At 29.2% G+C, this 26,379-nt stretch overlaps 1 protein-coding gene across 3 annotated transcripts; it reads left to right on the plus strand.

Moving 5' to 3' along the window:
* The first annotated feature begins 1,278 nt into the window (after positions 1 to 1,278).
* On the plus strand, positions 1,279 to 11,717 carry LOC119667441 (nuclear distribution protein nudE homolog). Of its 3 annotated transcripts, none has more exons than XM_038076737.1 (7): positions 1,279 to 1,379; positions 1,811 to 2,097; positions 2,169 to 2,322; positions 6,281 to 6,554; positions 6,615 to 6,815; positions 7,446 to 7,552; positions 11,263 to 11,717. In XM_038076737.1, the coding sequence occupies exons 2-7, from the start codon at positions 2,018 to 2,020 to the stop codon at positions 11,677 to 11,679; spliced, it is 1,233 nt and encodes a 410-aa protein (XP_037932665.1). In that variant the 5' UTR covers positions 1,279 to 1,379; positions 1,811 to 2,017; the 3' UTR covers positions 11,680 to 11,717. The 3 variants fall into 3 exon arrangements, with proteins under 3 accessions (XP_037932665.1, XP_037932661.1, XP_037932666.1); XM_038076733.1 differs by lacking the exon at positions 1,279 to 1,379 and adding an exon at positions 1,529 to 1,656; XM_038076738.1 differs by lacking the exon at positions 1,279 to 1,379 and adding an exon at positions 1,529 to 1,656 and having other exon boundaries at positions 11,380 to 11,717.
* The last annotated feature ends 14,662 nt before the right edge of the window (positions 11,718 to 26,379 follow it).

Below are 26,379 nucleotides of genomic sequence, written 5' to 3' on the forward strand. Positions count from 1 at the left end.
AAAAAAGAGAACAAAATAAAAATACAACAGCCACTATTCTCAATATATAACATATCACACTTGTAAGCAAATATATGTTCAGACACACCTTAATTTTGTAAATATCTTAATTTCATTTTCGTTTCAGCACAATTAAGTTGATTTTTCTATATTAAATTCAGTTTTAAGGTTAGAACAAAATTTAGAAAAATGGCCTTAATTTCGTTAAAACGAAGGCTGCAATGCGTAAGATAAATTTTAAGTAATATATAGAACTAAAATAACGAAAAAGTAATATTTTGTTTTCAATAAATGTCAGTGAAGTTGACTTTCATAAAACCGGGAAAATATTTTGAAAGTAGTGCAAATTTTAAAATTTGAATATAGGGAAAAAAATTGTGACTGTTATAACTTTAAAATAGAGTTAAAAATAATGACACACATATCGGAAATCCACTAAAGCGAATAAAACTACTGATTGCCATACTTTATAGTTACAATAATTAATTTTTAAAATTTAGTTTTGAGCATGTAATTTTTAACATTCAATTGTAAGCAAAAGATTGTAAACAAAAACATATGATCTAATTAATTTGCAGAAGTATGAAAAATTTCCAAATTAATTTAATTTCATTTTAATGAAATTAAGGAAATTTGACTGTCTGAACATAGTATTAAGCGAGTAAGAAAATAAAAATATAAATGAATTATTACTAACTATTGAATAAACAAAAATTGTATTAAATTTAAATGCTAAACTGAGTTTATAAAATTTTTTAACAGCATTTTATGGTCTAATCGATAAACTTCTACTGCTCAAATGTGACAGACAAATTTATCTATAATATGCTATTAGTTTGCAGTTCACAACACCAAAATTCGGTTTTGTCCATCAGCAATAGAAACTTGTCTACTGTCAGCGATAGACATTTTAAAAATAATAAATTAATAATAATAAAATAAATATATAATAAACTTATATATTATTAATATAGGTATAATAAATATATACATATAGAGAATTATAGTATATATGGAAGTTAAGTCGTATTATATTTATGTTTCGTGTATATAAATTTCATATGTATCTACTATGAACATTTTTCTTTATTTATATATAACCATTAAATACTTTATTTATAATATTGTTTTAAATTATTGTATTAAATATGTGTACAATATATTTTGTTATTGCAAAAAAATATTTCAATATTTTTCGCGTGCACTGACTGAACGTGCCCGCAATTTAAATGCCAACGAATAATTATACTGGTTTTTCTGATTAGTTGGCAATATTATAGTATTGGCTTTTTCCCAAACAAAATAATTCTTGCTCATTTTTATACTTTTAAGAAAGTTTACAGTTTGTACATATATTATATAAAGATATTTTTTAAATTGTAAGTGCAACATTAAACAATTCTTTCTTTGGGGAAAATATTATTAAAAAATATTTGAAAATTGTTTTTGTTATGCTTTATAAAAAGACGATGATTTCATTTTGCCTTGAGCGCTGGCTAGGGTTGTTGAAGTGTTTTGTATTGTTGTTTGGCGTGTTGTTCACCTTAACTGCTTATTTACGGAAACGCAATAGTTTTGTGTTAGTGTCTAAATTGAAAATTATAAATAAAATGTAGAGTAAAAAAAATTGATTTCGTTATCAGTGGAGACGCCGCCGTAAGTCGCTGAAGGAAAAATATTATAAAATTTGTATTAAAGCCAACAAAATTAGAAAGCACATGTGAAAGCAGCTAAACAAAAACAAAATGAATTATTTCTAATGTGATTATTAACAATAATTACGAGTTAATTGATTTTTCTCACTTTGCAGAAAGTTAAATCAGAAAACAGAGCACAGAGTTAAATACAGTGACAAGAGATACGAAACGAATCTTTTTATCAATTTTATTACGCGAGAATTGTACAAAAGGAAAATAAACGAAAAAAAATCGAAATCGGTGTGACAGACAGACAGTCAACAGTAACAACATTGTAAGCAGCAGCAGTAGCAGAAAAACTTGAATTGAAAGCCACAGATATGGAGTCTCCACCTATGTTCAACAGCGTCGAAGATGAATGCCGATATTGGAAAGAACGTGCTAAACTTTATCACAAAGAGTATTTACTTCCGATTATTTGAAATCACACACATCAGTAATGAATTTTATTTAATTTTATTAAAAATAAAGGTGGACAGATGTAAAACAAGAATACGATGAATATGTAGAGCAATCAAGACAGATGGAAGCGGAAATGGATGCTACAATCGATCAAAAACTGGCTGTCATTAAGGATCTCAAAATGAAAGTTAATGTATTAGAAAAAGAAAATGAATCATTAAAGGTAAATTATAAAATTAAGTCAAATTTAAAAGCAAAAATTTTAATTATTTATAAACAATTATTTTATGCCATATAAAGGGGAGGATTGTTTTTATGCTAATGATTATATATATAAATATATATATATTCTTTTTTTTTGCCTTACAAATTTATTAAATATATTACAATAACTTCTTATATTATGTTTAGTATATATAAAATTATCAGGTTGGTTTACCTTTACCTAATGGGGGAGTCGTTATCTTCTTCAGGGTTGATCGTTTACTGACTTTCTTGTCTATGTACGAACCAACGTTCAAGTGAACTTTCTTAGTACACAATGCCGCCACTCCAACCTTACACATGTTAAGTAAACATTAAGCAAAATCAAATCAAAGATAAATCAAAGATAAAAAAATTGTTTAATTCTGTGGATGCTCACATTAATTTAGAATTGCACTCTCTTAAAATATGAAATATTATGCCATAAAAAAGAGATGTTCGGCCTTAAAATATACTTCCGTGATAATAACCTAATAAGTTATATTTCAATAGAACACTAGTTAAAATGGATTACCTAGCTTAGATAAAGTGGAGGGAGACACAAATGCTCCTCAATTAGCTAAGAGATTTCATAATTTCTCGCAATAATGTATAGAAGAATGGTTATGTTAGAACTACCCGGAAGCATCTGCTCAATGTTAATACTGGAAATATTGCCGAGTGTTTTAAAGAAGGGGGCAACCAAAAGCTTAAGTTTGGTTCTAGACAAGCCCGGATATAGATACAATAGGTGTTCTGGTGTGTTTTCCTAGACATGTACTCCAGAAAATACTACAGGGTAGACCTAGTTCGGCTATATGCCGTGCTATAGACCAGTGCTCTATTAAAGCAGATGTTTGGTTACCTAAACTCCTTTAATTTGTGTATTTTGATATTCGAAGAAAAGATACCTAAACATTTGTTGTATTATTGTCCATGACCCACATTAAAAGATAACAATATACTAACATTAACTTGCTTCAAAACATCTCTTACATTATAATCAGTGAAATTTTCACATTTATCTCACATAAATGCTAGAATTCTTTCTAACATAAATAAGTTCAACGGATAACTGAAAATTCGCTGAGTTACTGTCCAGCTTTATATTAATCCGGACTTAAACATATAGACACACTAATCCTTAACTTACTCCACAACTGCTCTAAAATAAATATCAGCCAAACACTCATGTTCTGCCATACGTCTGGTCAGTTATTAAATAATAGGATCATTTGAGAATTGAAGAGGTTTAATAGCCGTCTTCTTTACCTAACTACGTACGTACCATTATTAGTCCATTTTTTCGCATCATGTTTACATCGACACTAATTGCAATAGAGCTGATACTGACAGTGATATCAAATGTAAACGAGAACTAACATCCCTCTACATTGTTGCAGTTTCTTCTTGTAGACCACGGTTGCATAGAAACACAGCTTAAAACAGGATTCCGTCTAATATCCTCAGAGAAGAGCGTTGGCTTCCATGTGCAGAAAAACTGTCCTAGCTCAATTACAGTCAGGATATATCCATGTTTTAAGTAGTTACTTCTCTCATATAAAGGCACACTTTGATTCACGCTATTCCTTTTCCACATTTTTCCTTCTACCGTCCTTATTATTATAAATTAATTTTATTTTTATAACCATTACTAATCGATCAACTTAGTAGTTATCTATCAGATGTAACGAATGTATAATACCAGCATCTAAATCAACCAGTACGTGTGCAGTTAGCGATTAGACGCATTGAACTAATAATATCAAACTCTCAGTGTATTTTAACCAGGTCTGTAAATCGGTTCCAAATTAAATCAGTATTGAAGAGGAATTGTCGACAAATGTGTGTTGCTTTTTCGAAATTCGAACTGTAGCATGTAAATTCTGCCCGGAATCAATAGTAGAAAAGCTAGATAACCCCACAATTGAACCGTATCAATAATTTAAAGAATTCAAGTGTTTCATTAAGCGGTTTATTGTCGTGGATTTCATTCAAGCTATATTTCTAGTTTTTAATTTAGCTTAATACAATTTTATATGAACTACAATGAATTTAAATTATATCTTTCTATAGTAGAAAAATTAAGCTATTATTGTACACAAAATATACGTGACAATTCCATAATTAATTTGCAATCGTTTTAAAATTGTACTATGATATCATAGCTGAGTAATTCATTGGATCGGTTTTTCGAACAAAGATTTAAAAAAAGCACGTCTTACATAATATGTGTACTGTTATATCAAAACATTATTTTCTTGTTTAATAGAATATATATTAAACGTAATATATTAATCCAAGACATAGTGAAAATCGTGTATAAATATAACGTGATGAGATTAGAAGGTTCGTGTGTTCAAACTTGATTTCATTAATTTCCTGTCCATTTTTTTATGAAAATCCCAAAAACCTTTTGTATCCCATCTTTCACAAAAATTTTAAAGCTAGTTCTTAATTTAAAGATGATTTAAATATGTTAGCATATTTGCCAATATTTAGTTAAGTTAAATTCAGTCATCTGTCAGTAATAGTACATGAAATTTTATACTACTGCTTGAAGTGTTTAAGTGTATTCGAATTCGAACATATGGATTAAGCATATCAAATAATCGAAAGTATCGAACCTGTTTAAAGATGTGCGAGCTACTCGAATAACAAGTTTATTTTATCTTATTTTCGTTTTGCTCTATGCTAAACAGGTATAGTTCGAACTAGTTTTTAAACATTTTCGAGTGAATCGCTGTGCTTGAGCAGAAGCACACTTAGACATTAAATTGTTCGAAGTTTTCGAATAGTTCGTGTTGGAGTACTATTTTATACTTGACATATGTGGTTATACTGCAATATTTATTCATGTATTTAATATTTGCTAAATTTATGTTAAAGAGAGATTTCGAACTGAACTGACTTACAACAAAAATTTTTCATTATTTTAATTAATTGAATTTTTGGCTGACCATACAGTTGTTTCGAGTATTCCCAAATTAAAACTAAATTTATGTTCTGTAACAGAATTTTGAAATCATTCAATTCAAGAATTTAATTTATTTAAATAATAAACTTTCCCAAATAATATATAAGAATAAAATAATTCCTAATAATGAAATTGTAGATCAAATAGTTGAAATAACAGTTCATATAGTATAATCCTCAGGATAATCTGAATATCGTCAGATTTCAAATATATTTTCAAATCAATAAAATTGATTTTGTTTATTTTGAGTTTAAGATTCAAGTTGAATTTTTACCTAAGAAGATAGTGATTCAACAGCTCGAGTATATTCGAATTTGAAGATTTGGATTCAATATTTTGACTGTTCGAAAATTCAACATCTTCAAGCAGTCCGAGTAGCAATTCCGCTTTGTTTTATTTTATTTTAGATTTGTTTTTTATCTACAACAAATGTTTTGTTATGTGTCTACAAATATTATAAATAAAAATAAATTATTATTATTATGATAAATATAATGGAAATTCATATTATCTTATGTTTTTACAAATAATATGAAAGTACACATGTACAAAGTACATGTTACCGGCTGTAGATACATTAATGCTCAAGTGCAACACAGATATTGTTCGAGTATTTTCGAACATTTGATGTTCAAATACGTGTGCTTGAACATCTGATTCAAACATCGAATTCCTCGAAATACATCGATCGGTTCCAAGAACGTCCCGGACCCACTCGTCAATTCCGACGACCAAGTGTTTTCGCCACCCTCAAAAGCGATTTTACAAACAGATCCGCACAACAACAACAAATGTTTCGATCAGTTCGAATTATTTTTAAAATCTAAGAAGTAATATTATTGTTAAATATTTATATCGAGACTATTAGTCAAACATATAATAAAATGCTTAATAATTAAAAAATTATAAATATATAATATATCTATTAATTTTAATATATAAAATTCATCTTTTCTTTCAGCTCAAAATTGATTCTCATAATTTAGATTTTGCAAATGTAGAAAAGCAATTAGAGTCTGTGAAGAAAGAACGTGATTCCATGAAAGAATATTTAAGGCAGTTGGAACAAAAGAACGATGATTTAGAACGTGCTCATCGTATTTTAAACGAGAGCATTGTAGATTTCGAAAAAATGCTCGATAAAGCCTACGAAAAGAATGCACTGCTCGAATTGGAAGTGGATGAAAAAGAAATGTTACAAGAAAAACTGCAAAGACTAATGGATGAAACGAGAGGTATTTTAAAGTTTATTATTTTATTTTTTGAATCAAGAAATAATATATCTCTTATTTTAGACTTAAAACAAGAGTTAAATATTAAAGGACGATATTCACAATCAAATGGCGCGGTTAACAATGCAATTAATACATCAACTGGAAGTATACCAAATGGTATAGCTGTAAGTTTAAGTGATCTGAAAAGTTATGAATCATCTACTACAATTAACAGTGGCTCAATGAACATTAACGAATTGAATGAACAGCAATCGTTAAAAAGTAAGATTTTATCTTCACTTAAACAAACCAAACGTGCTTTTAAATTATCTAAATCAAAGTCTACTAGCAAGTAAATTAATTATAGATTCTTTAATATGATCTTATCATTTTATAATGATTTGTTAAAACTTACTTGCATTATGCAGGACTACACAGAAACACATTTATAGTACATTCATAAAAAAAACTATGCATTTTCTACATAAAAGCATTTATTTCCTATTTTAAGTATTTTTTCTATTGTAGTATTGAAATTAAAAATTCTAATTCTAATTTTATTTTTATTTTAATTATTATTTTTTAATGAAGTATTTTTTTAAATTGCATATTTTTAAATTAAGTTATAATTGATGTAATTGTGTAAACAAAATGTATTATTTTTGTAAAATTATATAAAAAAACATTTTGCATTCCATTTTTGAATAAAAATCATTTACATACATCATTTTTCTACTATCTTTATTATTATTAATTTAATTTCAGAATTTTAAAACGATTTGTTAAATGTGTTTTGTGTACGTCCGTAGACTTGATTTATGTATTAATAGTATTACCACTTAAAATAATTAATTTATCCTTAAAAGTATGGTTGCTTGTTAACTAATTTGTATGTTAAATTGTTTTGTTTAGGAAAAAGCTATCAAGATCCTGATAATCTGCTTAATGGCAATGCAATGACTGCAAGTTCCCGCACAACTGCATTAAATATTGTCGCAGATATGCTAAGAAAATTAAACGTAAGTAAATGCTTTTTTAGTTGTCATTGTTTATTGTTTATATTTCTTTTATTTTATAATATAAATTTGTTTTGTTTTATAACATATATTTTTGTTATATATATATACTGTGTGTGCTAACATAAAATTGTGACTAACCAAAGTTTGTCATTCATATTTAAATTCTTTAACATCAAAATATAAAAATTTTTATTGTAGTTCCTAAACTTGCTCAACCGCTTTCAAGTAAAATCTAGTGAAGTCATATCAAATAATATAAAAGATATAAATAGTGTTAGAATTTCTTCTTTAAACTTATCCGTGGTAGTATTTTAGAAGCAGATCAGGAAAGAAAGCAAGACTTTGCATTTATAAAAACTAATAGCAAAAAAAAAAGAAGGTTATTGAAATGAAAAAAATCAACAGCTATCTTGGCAAATCGAATAAAACGACAACTTAATTTGAAATAAATTACCATCATTGTCTTGAGCGTGAAGTAACGATTTGTTAGAATATTATAAAATTAGGTTTAGAAATAAGAAATTCTATAGCCAGTTATAATATATATGATGTATAATATGCAATATATACTGACAGCAACAGCTTCAAATTAATTCAAGTGAATTAGAGCGAGATTCATCAAACAAAAATTATTGAGTGAAATCCTAAAAAACTCGAATTTTGTAACAGGGTTTGAAAACAACAAAACTATGTCCAACAACAACAGCTGCAGATAGTTAACATAAGTAGTTAAGGAAAATTATCTGATATAGTTTGAATTGGGTATAGTCTCAATAAGATAGCTTGCGAATCAAACGCAGTGATTATGCAGTTATTGGAAGAAATGGTTATTAAGGGCGTGTGCGAGTTGTTCTAATTTCATGCTAAACTAAATGCGATTTTCCATGGGGTATTTTGTAGCGCACACATTTAGCAACAAAGTTCAAACAAGTGTGTTGGCTTATTTATATTATCATGAACGTGAGATGAACTTGACGACAACATGACCTTTCAATTCAGTTTAAACTGTCATGAACTCTCATGAGTGTGAAATTTGTTTTGTTTTCTGTAAACGTATAAAATGCTTGTGTGTAGTAGTGCAGAGCACAGAAATTCAGAGTATTCAACATTAAAAGGTAAACATAAACATAACATTGCATATGTATGCGTGTCAAGCTGAAGAAACGCAGCAAATTTCATTGCGTGAAATTCATGAACTCACATCACACTCTCTTCCCTTTGCTTCCCTATCTGGCTTCAATTGTTACAGATAACTGCACTTGCACGTGTCCTTTATTATTGATCTATCTTATTTGGGAGGTCGCAGAACTAATGCACTCTTTTTCTATGTTAAAATATTACTTCCTCCGTCATGATTAATTACTTGGCTACCCCCATGAATATATTGTAGTTGTAATTCATAGTTTCATTTTTTTGCTATTAAAAATTTATGTAAACGGACTTTATTCAAATATTTAGTCACCAACTATTTCATTCGTGTATATCATTTAATCTGTGTGAAGAAGCACAGACACAATAAAGTAACTATTCAAATCTATTTATACTCGAAAAATAATCTTCATTTTGCAACAACAACTATGCTGTCTTGTGTTGTATGAAATTTACTTAGTTTAGGTTAGATTAAAGAGGCGGTCTTGTAGAGCAAAATTCACTTAAGGTCAAATAATGGACCATTGTGATACCAAGGTTTAACGTTCTTCATACGCTGAACAGAATGACCACCAAAAGGAGTGCAGTGGTCAATGAATAAACAATTCTGAAAAGCACGACTTCCTCTTCAAATAAAAGTTAATAGTGCGTAATGAGAAATAGTAAACTGAACTAAATGTTTTAACTTAATTATTTATTTAATTGCTTTATAATTTTGTGTATGAAGGGTACATCAAGAAAAAAAATTAAATTCACATTTGCATTCACAGATTTAATTGCTCTAATAAATGCTGCTGAGAATTTATATCTTAATCCTTGATGAAAGCAAGACATAAAAGTGTGTTTTATTTTAAGCACATGTATATATTCGTTCGTTTGATTATTTTATGGAGATATATCATAAAGCTATATGTCATATGCGTCATGTCCGTATAAGCATATACAGAAAAATATATTCAATTTTTGTATGGACGATGGCAAATATAAAACAATTTAAATTCTTATAATTTTAAACTGCACAGGTTTTTAGTCTTATTTGACTTACTTACCTACTCAGTTGCTCATTGCAGACGTGAGTCGTCCTTGGCCGCGTCGAATAGCCTCCGCCAGTCAGTCCGATTAGTAGCTTGCTGACACCATTTGGTAGTACCGAGCGCCTCCAAATCGTTGATCACCTGGTCCTTTCACCAAAATTGCGGACGTACTCTACCGCGTCTTCCACCTGCGGTTACTGAATCAAACATTTTTCTAGCTAGGGCACTAATTTGATAAATATGCGTTTAAAAATAAAACGCTGCTCTTATATCTGTTACTATATATGAATGCTTTTAGATTTCATGGAAACTTGGGAAAGCCAAGTTTGATTTATGCCAACCAATATATTAAATTCAGCACTTAAAATATCCTAACCATTATCAGTTTAAATACACAATATTAATTTAAATGTATCAAATATTTTTCGAACTGCTCGATGCTTCAGGTATTTTGTTGTTCGAATAATTGAAACGAACAAAGCTAGCCATTTCAAAAAATTCGAAGATTGTGTATGATTATTTGCGGTTATACCGATTTATAAAAATAAAATAAAAATAAAATGGAAGATATAGCAGATAAGCAGTTCGAATAGTTCCAACATGTTCAAACATCTTAAAGATATAGTTCGGAATTTGATTTAAATATTTGAAGTCGAGCATACTTGAATTTCTCGGGTATTTTAATGAGCAAATACGTATATATTTGTGTATACAAGGGCGGTTTCATAAGTCAGTGACTTTTTGAATTTCCCGCCTTATCTACCAGTGGGCAACTTTTTAATTTTGACCAAGTTACGTCGTTCAGTTGGTGTTTGATAGCCGTTCAAAGCAGACAACCTCGTGAATTTTTACGAAAATCCACGAATTGGGATACGAACTGCTGCTCCATCCAGCATATTCTTCAGATTTAGCCCCCTGCGATTATTTTCTGTTTCCAAACCTAAGGAAATGGCTGGGCGGTAAGAGATTTGAGTCGAATGAAGAAGTCATTACCGAAACAAACGCGTATTTTGAGAGCTTTGAGAAAACATATTATTTGGAGGGAATAAGAAAATTAGAAAAACGCTGGACTAAATGTATCGAGCTAAAAGATGATTATGTAGAAAAATAAAATGTTCATTTGCCGAAAAAAATTTGTTTTATTCAAAAAGTCACTGATTTATCAAACCGCCCTCGCACATATAATTATATTTATATTTAAACTATTGTTAGAATATTGTAACATTTTTGGGAAAATATAAAAAATGCTTACAAATATTTTAAAAATTAACTGAAATTTACTTCCATATGTCTTTATTATAAATGGTCATAAGGTCATATAGTTTAAACTTCAATCATTTTCCTGCATTGCTATTTCATAAACTTTTATGCTTGCACTTAACATTACTTTCCATTAATTTATAAGCCAAACTTTCAAACATGTTTGAACATGCATAGACATTTCGGTACCTACTACCTGCACTTAAATTCATTATTTTAAAACTTAATTGCATTAGCAACAAATCTTTTCTATATGTTATCTTTCAGTTGGATAAAGCACTTTTGTGTCCTCATTGTGAAAAGTTTCGTTGCATTTGTGATCGTCCTACAGCCACTCTAGATCAATCCTATTCTTCACAATCCAATTCTGTTTCTAATAACCAGAATCGCTTAAGCCGCAGTTTTACAAAACAATTTGGTAGTAATCACTCGGTCAACACACATACGAACACATCCATAACACAACTAACAGATGATGAATCTTTAGGGGATTCCTCTGCCAGCGCATCTGCTGCTTCGCTACGTAGGACCTCAAACCATAATAGTACAAATTTAAATTTTGGTACAAATATTTTTAAACGCTTTGCTGAACGTATGAGCGGGAATTCGAATTTATTTGCCACATCAACGACGTCAAATAGTACGAATACGAAATACAAGGACGATTCCAAAAACGATACATAGAATTATAAATATACAGCTTTTATTTATTTATTTAAATTTTACGCTTATTTATATATACATATATAATTTGTTTGTGTACGAAATAAAATTAATTGGCTTTTATACATTTTTGTTTAGATATTTGTTTAATTTTTTTTTTGTGTTATTTAAAGTTGGTGTGTTGATGATGTGTTACTATTAGTGTTGACTAAATTGAATTAATATTAATATTTTTTAGTAATTGTTTATATGTCTTAGATATTAATTTTTTATATTTTACTTGATTTATTTTAAATTTTGCTTTATGCTTTTATGCAAGATTAATATGCCCAAAAATCAACTAACGTGTAGTCATGACTTTATATCATTAGATTATCGTTTATTTCGATTTCTAACATCAGCAGCACTCGCACTCTCTTGCTGATCTTAAATTGACATTATTATAGTAGAGTAAATAGCGCCTGGATCTATTTCCATTCGCAAGATGGGTTCTGGTCGCACAAAATGATCAATATTTGGATGACTAAATTGAACGTTTTAATTTTTGTCCAACTAAATAATAGGTGTAGTAAAATGAATTCAATTATTTTTGCATAAAATTGAAGGCTTCTTTATCATAGTTAGAATGTTCCGATTTACGTCAAATATATGCCATTTTAATCGATGCGATCTTTGTTGCCATTTTGAAGGTAATTTCATTATGCCTCTCTCATAGAAGTTCTCGTCCCTATTGACAAAAAATTAATACAGTTGATTTTCACAATCCTCTTTTGAAGTAAATTTTTTATTAGAAAAATCTTGGGCCATTGACAGGAACAGATGGTTATCACTTGGTGTCAGCTCTGGACTATAACATGGATGCCCCAACCAAGCTCCAGGAGCTTTGGCGTCGATTGCTATTATGATAGCGTGGCGTTGTCCTGATGGAACACAATTCTACTCCTATTGCCCACAGCTGGTCAATCTGTGAGATTGCTTCTTTCAAATGGTCCAATTGTTGGCAATACAGTTCCGAGTTAAGAGTTTTGTCGTAGGGAAGCAGCTAATAGTAGATAAACTGTTTCAATCAGCTCATCGCGATTCGATTACGACCGTTTTCACTTGATGTTGTCTTAAGTGATCAGTCACCACTTTTCATCAGCAGTCACCTATCGCTTCAGGAACGGGTCGATTTTGTTACGATTCAGCAGCGATTCGCAGTTGGAAATTCAGTTTATGAAGTTTTTTGCGTTAATTCGTGTGGCATCCCTACATCTTCCACCCATATTGGGTGGGATACGAATAACTAAAGCCATCTATTGGAAAAATAATGGATACCTTTTCCTACACCTAATATATGTATAATTAATTTGCGTTCAAATTTGACTATAAGAAATATTATATCGTACAACCGATGAAATTAGAATGTAGATTATCGTGGTTAGAATACTTAGCCACATTCCTCGTTTCAAAGACGACGAAGGCTTAACTATGCTTTCATCTACATTTATAGATCCGATAAAAATAAAGCATAACTTCTTTTATGTTTAAACTTTTGCGAAAAAGATACGTTTTAGGAAACTAAGAAAAAAAAGCCAAACAGATTGCGGATTGTGGTTTATTTTTAATATTTACTACGTTGCTCTTACCGAAAAAAACATTCACTCATAATTATATATTGCAATAATGGTTTAGAATTTAAAGTATATGAACTTTTAATATACTTAAATATAAAGATGAATATCAAAATGACACATCAACGAGTAAAGTTATTTGCATTCTCTGAATCTATCATAACGCAATGCGGAAACGATTTCCGACGTCGGCTACAACCAGAAGTTTCGATTCTATAATAGATGCAGTAACATCTTCAAGATCTCACTTTCGCAGTAACATAGTTTCAAAAAGCTTTCCGTCTATTATTTCTCAGGAAATAATACAACTGTATAAGAAAGCGTTACCATTCCGGATCAACTAAGGCCAGAGTATTGAAATATGCTTGGCATTTTTATATAAGTTAATAAATGAATATATTTTTGACTTGTGCCTAAAACTAGAACTTAACGTGACATTATGACTTTCAATTATCTATATGTCCCATTGCGCACATATATTTAAGCTCAATCAATTCTTCGTTTCACCGAGACATCAATTTTTAATTTTCCCAACTCCTTTACCACATTATTTTAAATCTCATGACCACATTTGTTTTTAAAACACAATATTTCTTAAGATCTCTCTAACATGACAAGTCAACATGTTATTGTTAATAACATGTTATTGGAGACTTCAAAACTGCCAAGTCTCCACGGCCGGGTACAGAAAAAATAAATTTGTGTAAATGTTCTTTCAAAAATATTTTTGATATAATTTACTTGTAATTTATAACATTTTTCCAATATCGGAATATCCTTTATTTCGACTGATATCAACTGATAAACAAGGATGTTTCTCAATGTTGTTGTAGCCAACAATCAGGAACAGAAATGGAAAGAGTTACTTTAATTGGGTTATAAATAGAGTAGATATCTAATATAATGAATTACCCTATTTAACAGGTGTTCTCTTTAACGAATTATAAAATTCTTTCATTGACTATTCATTTGGTACATAGAAAAGTCTATGATTTAACGAATACTACCGAAAAAAGATCATCCATATGAAAACGAAACTCTCACTGAAATAATTCCTAAATGAAAATAATACATTAAACACGAAAATCATGATCTTATATGACTTACAAGAAGAAGTATATAAATATATATATATATAGTATATACCATAGGTGGTCCATTTCATGTCTTTGAAAAGTGACATTTTAAGCCACAATTTTTTTGTGAAATTAGTTGTGAAATTCGTCGCTTGTGTTAAAAGTTATATTGATTAGTAAAACATCTGACTAAATACTCAATGTAATGCTTTATTACTTAAATAAGTTGAAATTACTGGAAAACGTGCTGAGAAAATTTCTGCGGTTTATGGTAAGGATACTGTGAATAAATATTGGCTACTGAACAAGGACTTTGAGCTTCGACATTTGGTGCTTGCAATTTCAGAAAATTAATTACAAATAATTAAATACAAGAAATAATTCCACGATCACTGTTGACGAGTATTTGGCAATACTCGGGTATTTAGCTGTATACTCAGGCAAAAATGCAATTAATTAAAAATAATAAAAATAAATTGTAGTTTTTGCAATATCACTACTGCTCAATAAAAACCTCTCTATTATAAACAACTTATTTATTATTAAGACTGAATGTGGCACTGCGACCATCGGGTCTACTATGCCCCCTTCTGCGTTTAGAGTAAATCTCTAAGCCCTGTTGCATCAATAAAAATTAGTATAGAACCTACTTTCCAGAGTTTTATTGTCTCTTCCGTAAGGATATGCGTTAGCGCATGGCATTCTAATAGCATAATGTGGCTGACTCTTCATTCTCTTCGCAGAATTTACAGTTTGCATCTGTATATATGCTTAGTCTCGTAAGGTGATACCATATTTTCGTTTACAGTGACCTGATTCCGGTGATGATTCTAAGTCCATATATTTCTAGTATCTCCTATTGTCGTAGGCACCAATAAATGATTTGTATTGTGCTAATCCTGCAAGATTATCACAGTAATCGTTTTTATTTTAATTTTCCTTCATTTTTATGAGAGAAAGGGTAGAAAGTGCGTACTGTGAGCTAGTCCACAGAAAGGTACTGACCCTATCAGTTGTTTCTTTCCTGGCTAGTTTGTCTGCGTATTCACATCCGCGTACACCAGTATTTCCCGGTACCGAGAGAATAGACACCTAATTAAATTCGCCGAGCAGGTTCAGTTTTCAAGTTATTTTTCAGCCTTGAGGTTACCTGATCGTATGACTGATACTATGCTTCTTAGTATGCGATATTTTTCTGATTTCGTTTATTTGGAAATAGATTATTGAATAATATATTGATATTTATTATTATTATAATCATTAGTTTATAATTAAAATTTAGTTTCTTTTGCCAAAAGTCGACGGAAGTTAAAAATCAATTTGAGCCGTGTACGAGTTCGAGTAAATTGATAGTAAATTGGAGGAAATAGTAAATTATATCGGTATGGCAGCAACTGTTGGTATTTACCAGAATTTCAAGTAGGGTAAATTAGATAAAAATTAGGTAAATTGAGTGTTACAATTGTGAAAATTTTATAAGATATTTTATTTATGTATTTATTATTTAATAAATAAATAAATTTCAAAACTTTTACTTTACCTCAATTTACTCGAACTCGCATACGGCCTTAATATATAATTCATTATTTAATTTACTCATATGATATAATGAATGGGATGTGCTAAGTATCATTCAGTCAATTAGTTGCCATTTATTTTTTCATGATCAAGAATTTTAACATAATTATAACCAATACTAAACAATATATAAATTTATGAAGAATATAGACGTGTCATATATGCTAGAGTTATTATATGTGACATAAACTACAATTTATTGCAAGAATATTTTTACTAGTAATGCGTTTAAATTAATTGCAGTAAATCTGGTAAATGCATTGCAAATATGCTTTGAAGTCCTTTTATTATTATTGTTGTTGTTGTTGTTGTAAAAGTGCAATAAACTTTTGGTAAACCGCACATGAACACAAACTTAATGTTGTCATTTCTCTTGCAGGCAATGGAGACAAAACTGAAAACCTACCGGGAGCATGGGCCAGCAATGCAACCACGACAATGACAACCATTCAGTTGCAGTTCAACAGCAACTTTTACCGCTGCAATGGCAGCAAACCAACTAACAGCATCAGTAGCAGCAACTGATGACCCAACAGTAATGGCAACCATACCAACAGTATCAGCTAACACAACAGCAATGGTGGACTTAACATGCATCAACAACATAATACAACCGATCGTAGATAATTAATATGGCGGTAAATTGGTTTATTTGTATTGGTTTATGCTCCAAGCAGGAAAGGATTATGTAGCAAATAATATGTTTATTTATGTGTAAGTTACTTTCGTTGTGCGTTAGTGTTCCGTATCGTGTTGTGTTGTGTTGTGTGCTGTATTGGCACGCAATCAAATGTGTGCAAATATCTATGTGTTAGTGTTTGTGCTAGTGCATTTCTCAGTACAAATTATGCTGACCAACTAAAATGGACGAATAACTTTGTTTAAGGATGAATTCGCATTGATATTAAACTCAGAATGTATACTCACCGCCTCCTCAACACAAACACACACACACACACACACACCATTTCAATTTTAATTTAATTTAAAAGTCACATATTTTCAAAATGAAAGTAACATAGTTCTGTTAGCTTTTATAATTAAAGTTAATAGTTCTTATATATTTAAATTACTTGTGATTACATATAATTTTATATTTTCTGTTATATTATTATTTTATATTTTCTGTTACAATATTATTTTATAGATTGTTTATTTAAATTGTTTATATTTTTATTTTTATTATTTTTATTTTATTTTTAATTAAATTTTACTTTTACAACATACACTTATTTATTGTCTTTAAATGCTAAAAAGTAATTTAAAATTGCCTTATTTGTTAGTACATATATATTACTTAGTATATAAATATTACATAGTAAGTTAATTAAATTATAAGATGGAACAAAAATTGGGCTTCGTGAAGGACATTAAATGTATTAGAGAAAGACACATATTAAATATCTAACAATAGTAGCAAATTAATAGAAAAAATCTTTGTGAATTTGAGTTAATTAAAGTTCATTATTTAGTATATATGATATAAATTTTAAGTTTTCCAGTTAAATGTTCATTGAGTTATTACAGGTTCATTATACAGTATACATAAGGTTAACTTTAAGTTGATCAGATATTAATATATGTTCATTTTAACGATAATTTTTGTTAGACATAAATTTGTTCTAAGGTTACAAATGATTAGAAAAACGGTAAACAAAATGGGCGGAAACTCTCTCAATATTAATAGAGATAGTAATAGGATATTTTTCTACCAAAAATAAATCCTTAAAAGTCATGTTATACTGATAATCATGGTCATATTAAATATAAAACTCTTGTTTTTATTGTAAGGTTAAAAATTGAGAATAAAAGAAAGAGAGAAATTTTGATTAAAATTTGTTCACAGTGACGATGATTTCTGTGCCTCATCACGTTGGTCAAAACAGTGTTGCTGAGTAATAAATGTCAGAATTTCCTCATGCCACACTTAATTAATTTAAGAGGCTTAATATTGGTGCATTAATTTTTGATGCTTGCTACACTTAATGAATTCTGCAGATTGAAAATTCGTATACATTAATTCTCTGTAAAAAATATTTCACATGTTTTGGTTTTATCAACTATTCAACAGCATGAATAAAATTTCAATCCACTAAATGCAGTAAACTATGTGAAAACTGTGAGAAAAAATAATTCTAATCCTCAATTTTACTCAAGTGTGGCATGGACCATTAGAAATAAATATGTGTAACAAAATAACAGTAAATTGACAATTGTGGTATGACTTTCTGTATAACATGCCTTTTAATCAAAAAGAGCCTATAATTGACGTGACCATTCTTCATATGACTGTCTATATAACATGGAACTAAAAACAAAAACCGATTTATAGGAAAATGGTCTATATTTGTTTATATTATTTTTTTATTATAATAATCATGAAATAATTTAAAGTCACTTAAAAGTTAACTTAGTTATTTACAACTATATTTAATATACTGTTCAATTATTTTTAATATATTTTCAATGTGTTCTATTAGTATTGTAGTTAATTAATACAGGTATATTTCATTGCATAATTTATTAAAGTAAGAATAGTCAATTTGAAAAATAATAGAAAATTTTATGTTTTATAATTAAAAATAATTTATTTTTATAAAAGTTAATTTGAAGGTAATATTAAAATACATAAAGTTTTAAAAAAACTAATGGTAGCATATGTAAACTTAGTTCACAAAACATATAAAGTTAATATAGTAATAGAAGATGTTATATTAAATAATTCAGATTTCAATAAATCAGTAAAAACTCTTTTAAGCAATAACTTTGTTAAATGGAAACAACTTTAGGTTTACTTTAAATACTCTTAGTTTTACTAAAAAACAAAAACCTTTTAAAGGATATCCCTGTTGAATGGTTACTCTGTCGGGTTTTCTTTATATAATTCTGATTTTACTTAATATGCGAAAACTGTTCTAAGAAATATCCTTGTTGAATGGTTACTCGTTTGAGTTCACTTTAAATAGCCAAGATTTTATTTAATCGGTAAAAATTGTTTTAAGTGATATTTCTGGTGAATGAATATTCCCTTAAATTTACTTTAAATAACCCAGATTTTTTTTAAATCAGTAACAACTTTTTTAAGGAACTCACTCACTCACTTTAAAGAATCAAGACTTTACCTAAACAGTCAACAATCTTGTAAGGAATATCCATGTTAACTGGTTACTCCTTTTGATTTATTTTAAATAATCCAGTTTATCTGATCCGTGAAAAATTGTTCTATGTAATATTCCTGTTGAATGGTTACTTATTTGGGTTTAATTTAAATAACATAGATTATACAGACACACTAAAAATTGTTTGCAGGAATATTTCGGTTGAATGGATATTTCTTTGGGTGTACAATTTTTCTACCCTTTCAGACATTTATACCTTTTGAAGAAAAACAAGTTGGGTGAGTTTTTACTGTATAGACATCGTATCTATTTGTATGTATTCTTTGCCCGTCCATCAAACTACCTGCTAGATTGATTAAAAAAGAATCTAGAAAATAATTCTAACACAACTGCGTAGTATTATATGCGGGTAGTGTGATCTCGAATCTTATTAAATAAACTTTAAGTTATTAGACTATGAGTTCTTTTAAACGATTGCAATCAATCGATTGCATTATCTTAAATTCACAGTATATTAAAATTAAAAATAAAATACTTAAATAGTTGCACACTCTTCTGATGTATAAAATTAAATGTTAATTAAAACAAATTAAAATTATATTTAAAGAATTAAAGTTTCATTTAATTTAACAAATAATATTTAATTTAACAAATAATATTTAATTTAATTTATAAAATTTACATTATATATAATAAATATTTTAAAATTTTTAAATAATTACAAAAATATATAAGAACCACACAGAATATATGAAATTTTATTACACAATAGAAAAAGGTCCTGAAAATAGGTATCATCCCATCGTTTTAGAGTGTTAGTTTTAAAAATTGGGATCATAAGTTAATATAAAAACTTATATTTTTAGTTAAATTAGAATAGAATTTACTAAACACATATTATTCGTTATATAAATTCATAAAGTATATAGTGACTACTCCAAAAACATATATGTGTTTTACGGTTGTTTTTAAGTCAAAATTATAATGTATTTTTAATGTAATATTACTTTGGGCTTCTTTGTTAGGCACTATAGAAGCTATACCTAAGGAAATCGAATATTACTAATTATTATAAATTCTATATATAAATTTATTAAAAATTCCGTTCCTAATACTCTTTATCTGTCATGTCATTTAAATTGCAAATTTTTCTTAAAATAAATTAAATTAAATAGTCTTTTTATCTATTTACTGTATTAGTTATAAAGTAATTTAGATTCACAAAGATTTTTCCATGTAATTTATAGTATAATTGTTTGTAGTTATAACACAATAAAATATAAATATATATTAAATATTAATATAAAGAATATATATAAAAATATTATACTAAATAAAAAAATGTTAAGATACGTTGTACCATAAAAGTGTAACAAAAACATTCTGTTGGAACTTGAACAAGTCCACCTTTGTCTCTCAGTCTTTCTTTATTTTTTTTTTATATTATAAAGATTAAAAACTATTTATTTTTTACTATACATAATTATTAGCATAATTATATATACAGAACATAATATAACTTTATATATTTTTTTAAAAAGATCAAATAAAATTTTATAATTAATTTCTTGGAAAAGTAAAAACAAAAATAATTTATCGAGTTTTTCATACTGACTTCGATTTTATTTTAATTTTTATTTATAAAATGCAAATTAAATAAATACAAATAAAATTGTTTTGAAAACTACTAAATTGTTTATATTAAATAATGTTTTAAGTATGTCAAGCTCCTTAGGTAATGAACGTCATAACTGAAAACTTTTTAATAAAGTTAACATATATGAATATTAATTTCTAATATATGGGAAGCATCAAAAGAATCCACGGGATCATGCTTTAATGCACACCCCATTCTAAGCCGTCTTAAGTTTTACCTCTGACCAGTGGCGTAACTACAGGGAAGCGACTGAAAGCAATGCTTTCGGGCCCCCGAACTTAGGGGGCCCCATTATAAATTTATGTATTCATTATAAGGTTGGATTTGTAATTTTAAGAAAATCTTTAAAGGATCCTATTCAAGAAAATAGAAGTTTCAATGCTTCATACTATTAATTTAAAAACAAAATATGGAACAGTGCCACGACTTTGGTTATACTATTTAAAGTTAATGGATTCAGTATATTGTAAGCCGTGCTGGTTATTTTCTTATCAAACAAATCAATGGTGTTCTGGATTTCGGGATTGGAAAAATTTGTCAGGAAAAATAAAAATACATACATCTATAAGAATTAGTAGGCCAATTTTAATCAAATGAAATGGTGAGCAGTATGTGTGTAAAGTTTCATTCGAAGAGTTCAAAAGCTGAGAGAGTAGTTTGAACTGAAAAAGTATATACATATATACCTACACATACTGATATATACTTTATGGTATTTTCGACGTTTCCTTTATTGCGTTACGAAAATCTTGACAAGTCTAATATACCCTTTTAACACTTTTTCGTGTAAAGGGTATAAAAAGATGTTAGTAGGAGGCCCTTAGTTAGAATTTGCTTATGGGCCTGAAAAATGTAGTTACGCCACTGCCTCTGACCCATTGCAGGAGCGAATTTTCTCAGTCATCCATTTTTTATCCCAAATGATCCGTCTTATTCTCACTTACCTTCTACACAATCCATATCCTAAGCCATATTCATATGTAGTAATTATTTTAATATTTCCTGCACTGTAGATCTCTTCGTGATACAATAATAACAACAACGCATATATATGTAATAGATTCTAGTAATTGTTAAATTAAGATCCGACTGTGGATAAAAATCTCATTCCTGTAATTCAAAGACAAGCTATACAGAAGCTTTGACTATTCGAATAAGTTCCGATGCCGCTTCAGTATACTTGAAGATGGGGTATATGAATTTGTTATTATAGAGTGAAGACTCAGGATGGGTATGATGAATGCGATCTGGTCAATGGCCAAAACTTAAAAATTTTTCCGCATTTAATTGTGTTTTAATAAATAAACTCTAAAATGTAGGTAGGTAGACAAGTAAAGTGGTAGTAAGTCGAATCTTCTTTTCAATTAGTTAGAAAGCCTTTCTAATTCCTTGTAATTTTATAGAAATGATTAGGTGTTTAAAACTAACCCATCCTAATTCTAATCTATGATGTGCTGTAAGTTTAAAAGTAGGGCGTCAATATACTTAACTTGGGAGCACAACATGTTCGGACTGTAACAGGTGTGCTGATGTCTCTCTTCAGATACCATCTAATACATTCTACTATAGTTGTGATGGGAAATAAATCAAGGTTTCCAGATTTCTATTAATTTCCCTATTTTAAAAACGGATTTTGAAACCACATTTTTGCAAGAACAGCCAGATTAAGTTTAAGAAATATTTTTTGAAAATGTTATTAATAATTATTAAGGTTTGTTTTTTGATTTTCTAAGTAGTGGTACAGAAGAGATATAGAATACTCACAAATTTATAGCTGTTGCATATCTTCCTACTTGATTACATGTACTTTGATAATATTTTCGGGCTATTTTTTGCTCTACTATCTTATAAAATACAAAGTTAATAGATAAAGTTTGTATAACTTTTTATCTATGTATTTTTATCAACAGATCTTCGTTCCATGAATCTGGAGAAGTTTCTTCGCTCCATACATTTTCCAAAATACGGAGGCAAATATCTGCCGTTAATTCGGGACCGATTTAAAAAAATATAGTACAGATGTTATCATTTCCGGGTGCCTTTTCGTTCTTCAGGGCTTTAATAGATGCCTCCGCCTTCGAAGGAGGGTTGGTATTGACACCATTTAAATAGGCTAGTATATTCGGTGGGCTATCATTCGCAGGTAGTTTATCTATGCCTAGGGGGTTGCTGAGCACTTCCCTGAAGTGTTTTGCCTATCTGAGAAACTGGTCTTATGAGGTGGTGAACATATGTTCCTTTTTATTGCGGGAGGATTGGGCTGTATAGATCTGTAGGATACAGTTTTCGTAATATCATAGAGCTGCCTTGTGTTTCTTAGCGCTGCTACGTTTTCTGTTTCTTCTGCTAATTTGTTAAGCCACGAGCGTTTATCTTTTCTGAAAAACTTTTTGATGTACTTGCAGAGTTATTTGTATTGGGTTCAAAGTGGTTTAGTTTGATAACTATATAGGTTTGCTTGCAGTAGTTGTTGTTTCACATTTCATCGTTGCTTAATAATATTCCAAGTTTCCTAACTTATCCATTGTTTACGTTTTTTATTTTGGCAACCCAAGTATTTTTTACCTACTTCTTAGTATAGGGGTTAAATAGACTTTTTGTTGCTTCACTTACACCTTGAGCCTGAATTTGTTCAGCTTGCCTATGGTGCTTGCTGCTTAACATCTGTTTGTACAAAACTGCTGTATCAGGATGTTTGAGTTTATTTACATTAAACCGACGTATCGTTTTTTCTATTGAGATATTAATTGCTGCATTTTTAATGTGGAGAGTATCTAGAAGTAAATAATGGATCGCTCATCTAAAATTGAACTTCTGCACTTTTTGTTTATTAATAAATAGTCTATTTGGGTGCTTGTTGCTTCTAACACCTGACTAACTAATTTAAATTAGTAAATTTAATATTATTTAATTATATTCTTATAAATTTTAAAATATGGTCCTTAAACTTATCAAAATTGATTGTTTCTTAAGTTGTTGATGCCTAGACATTGATTCAAATACCGAAGGAAATCTGTCTCTACGACGTAATCGAAGAGGTGCTAAATTCCACACCGAAGCTGCAGATGGCACAGGACTGCGTTGCCTAAATTTCATACCCAAATATCAACATGTTGAATTAAACCTCAACAATAGACCAAAACCTTGCACTCAAACTGCAACAATAACAGTATATATTCCAGAAGAAATACCTACTAACGGAATAAATCGGTCGATGCGAATTGCATCCTGAAATGTACGGACTTTATATGAAAGTGGTAAACTTGCTGAACTTTGAAATGAGATGTTTAAATATAAAATTGATATTCTTGCCATCTAAGAGGAGGCTAGATGGAATTACAGCGGAGGTAGACCAGAAAACGAACATCATATGGAAGTAGTGGCAACTTTTATATTTAAGGAAATATATAGAGGTCTTATTGAATGGTTTCCAATAAACGAACGCATTATTATATTAAAATTTAAAACCAGGTCCCGCTAGCTTCTTTGAATAAACCGCTACGCGAGCATAATGAGGTACTTGTCAATGCGTTTGATCTTAAATTTCTTCTAAAGAACGGGGATTAATTCAGCCTTTATTCAAAAATTTTATTAAAACAATATTAAACAGAGTAAAAAAATTAAAGGATTCAGAAGATAAATACTTAATGACATTTGTAGGATTATTTTACACATTGCTCAAGAGATGGCAGCTATTATTTAACAAATATTACTATTATTTATTATATTATTATTTATTGATTCAAAAAAATTCATACAGCACTTACAAAAATTATAGAATTTTACTTAAAATCTAAATTGACAATAACATATTTGTTGTGTGTCAGATTGGCATACAAAAGAAGGTGCATAATATTAACATTATTATTTATATAAATTCTTCAATAATTAATTTTCTGTAACTCAAAACACTTTTCATAAAATTATACAGTTTATAAATATTGCTACCATTTAATAAGATTTTCACTTCTTCTTCAGACAGAAGTGCTTTATCAAAAAAACTACGCCTATGTTCTCTGAAAATTGGACATACACCAATAATATGACATATATTTTCTATTTCATGAAGATTACATATAGAACAATCACGATCAGATGTATTAAACTCTCTACCGTTCAGATTAAAAAGACCGCCTCTACATTTAAAAAGTAGGCTCGATATGTGCTGAGTGTTTTCGAAATAAAAATTATGCATAATGTCATATTCTAGCTGTGGGTACATGTCATGAGATCCCGACCTAGCATTCGTTACAAAAGAATCGTGTTCCCTCCGTTCATATAAAGTTATAATATTTTTGTGCAATAGTTTAAGGTCCATTCTCCTAAAACTGGTTATTGAAACACCCAGTTCTAAACACATATTTTCCCAATCTTTGGTCCAATATATACCTTTACTAATTATAAGTTCCGCTAATAGTCGAGGAAGCCTTGTGGGGGGGAGATTAAGAATTTTTCTTACATATGCGAAATGTATTTGTATTGTGTCTAAGAACTGCGTCGGTAAACCCGTTTCTAAGTGGAGCATATAATTGGGGGTGTTAGTGGGTAGAAATAGTATCTTTTTTATAAAAAATCTAAAAAGTTTTTCCACTTGATCGTAGTGTTTGTAACCCCAAACTTGGGCACCGTAAAATACAATCGAACGTGCTGCCGAGTAGAAAATTTTCAATTTATTTTTAAAAGTTATTTTAGGATTAGACAAATACTTTGCCCATGTCGAGTTAATTGCACTTTTACCTAAGGAGAGTTTAGAAGTCAAATGTTTATTGTAGGAAAGGTTATACGTAATTAATATTCCGAGATATTTATATTCATTGACAATTTCTACTTGCGTTTCCCCAAATTTCCACGACAACGAATTACTTACTCTAGGACCTTTTCTGAAAATCATTATCTTAGATTTATCTAGATTCGCGATAAGTCCCCATTGCGAACAATACATAAATAACTCATCTATCATAATTTGCAATACATCAGGTGAATCCGCAAGTAGAACCACATCGTCAGCATACAAAAGCACTTTTATATTAGTTGAGTTAATAGGTACTCCACCCGTTAAAAAGTCATGCAGATCATTTAAGTATAGGGAGAACAAAATCGGGCTGAGCAGACATCCTTGTTTTACACCTTGAGTAACTTTAAATGAAGAAGATATAAGATTACCGTCCCTTACGCAACTGCTGGTGTTCGAGTATAATTTCATCAGTGTGCTCAAAAACTTATGAGACAAACCTAAAGAAGCTAATTTGAAAAATAAGGCATTCCTGGGTATAGTGTCAAATGCACATGAAAAATCCACAAAAAAGGCATATGTTTTTTTATTGTTACTTAAATTTAATTGTATAATAGAGGTTAGATTAAAAATATTATCAACAGTTGAGTAAGATCTCCGGAATCCAGCTTGGTATTCATTTAATATATTATTGAGCTCAACCCAGCTATTCATACGCGAAAGTAGTATACCAGTAAATATTTTATATATAGAGTCCAGCAATGATAATCCACGATAATTAGTAACTATATTGGGATCTCCTTTTTTAAACATGGGTTGAATTATCGATTTTAAAAACGAAGAAGGTATGACACCGTGAAGAAATATATAATTATATAGCGTAAGTAACTCGTTAAGGAAACCAACAGTAGCATTTTTGTAGAACTCATAAGGAATACTGTCGTTA

This window comes from Teleopsis dalmanni, chromosome 1 (assembly GCF_002237135.1).
Source record: "Teleopsis dalmanni isolate 2A chromosome 1, ASM223713v2, whole genome shotgun sequence".
NCBI classification, from domain to species: Eukaryota; Metazoa; Arthropoda; class Insecta; order Diptera; family Diopsidae; genus Teleopsis; species Teleopsis dalmanni.

What these genes read in the sequence shown, in the direction of transcription:
- LOC119667441 (XM_038076737.1), top strand. Translation starts at nt 2,018, where the DNA reads ATGGAGTCTCCACCTATGTTCAACAGCGTCGAAGATGAATGCCGATAT. An exon ending in ACTAATGGATGAAACGAGAG is followed by an intron (nt 6,555 to 6,614) that starts GTATTTTAAAGT and finishes CTCTTATTTTAG; the next exon opens with ACTTAAAACAAGAGTTAAAT. An exon ending in TGAACAGCAATCGTTAAAAA is followed by an intron (nt 6,816 to 7,445) that starts GTAAGATTTTAT and finishes TGTTTTGTTTAG; the next exon opens with GAAAAAGCTATCAAGATCCT.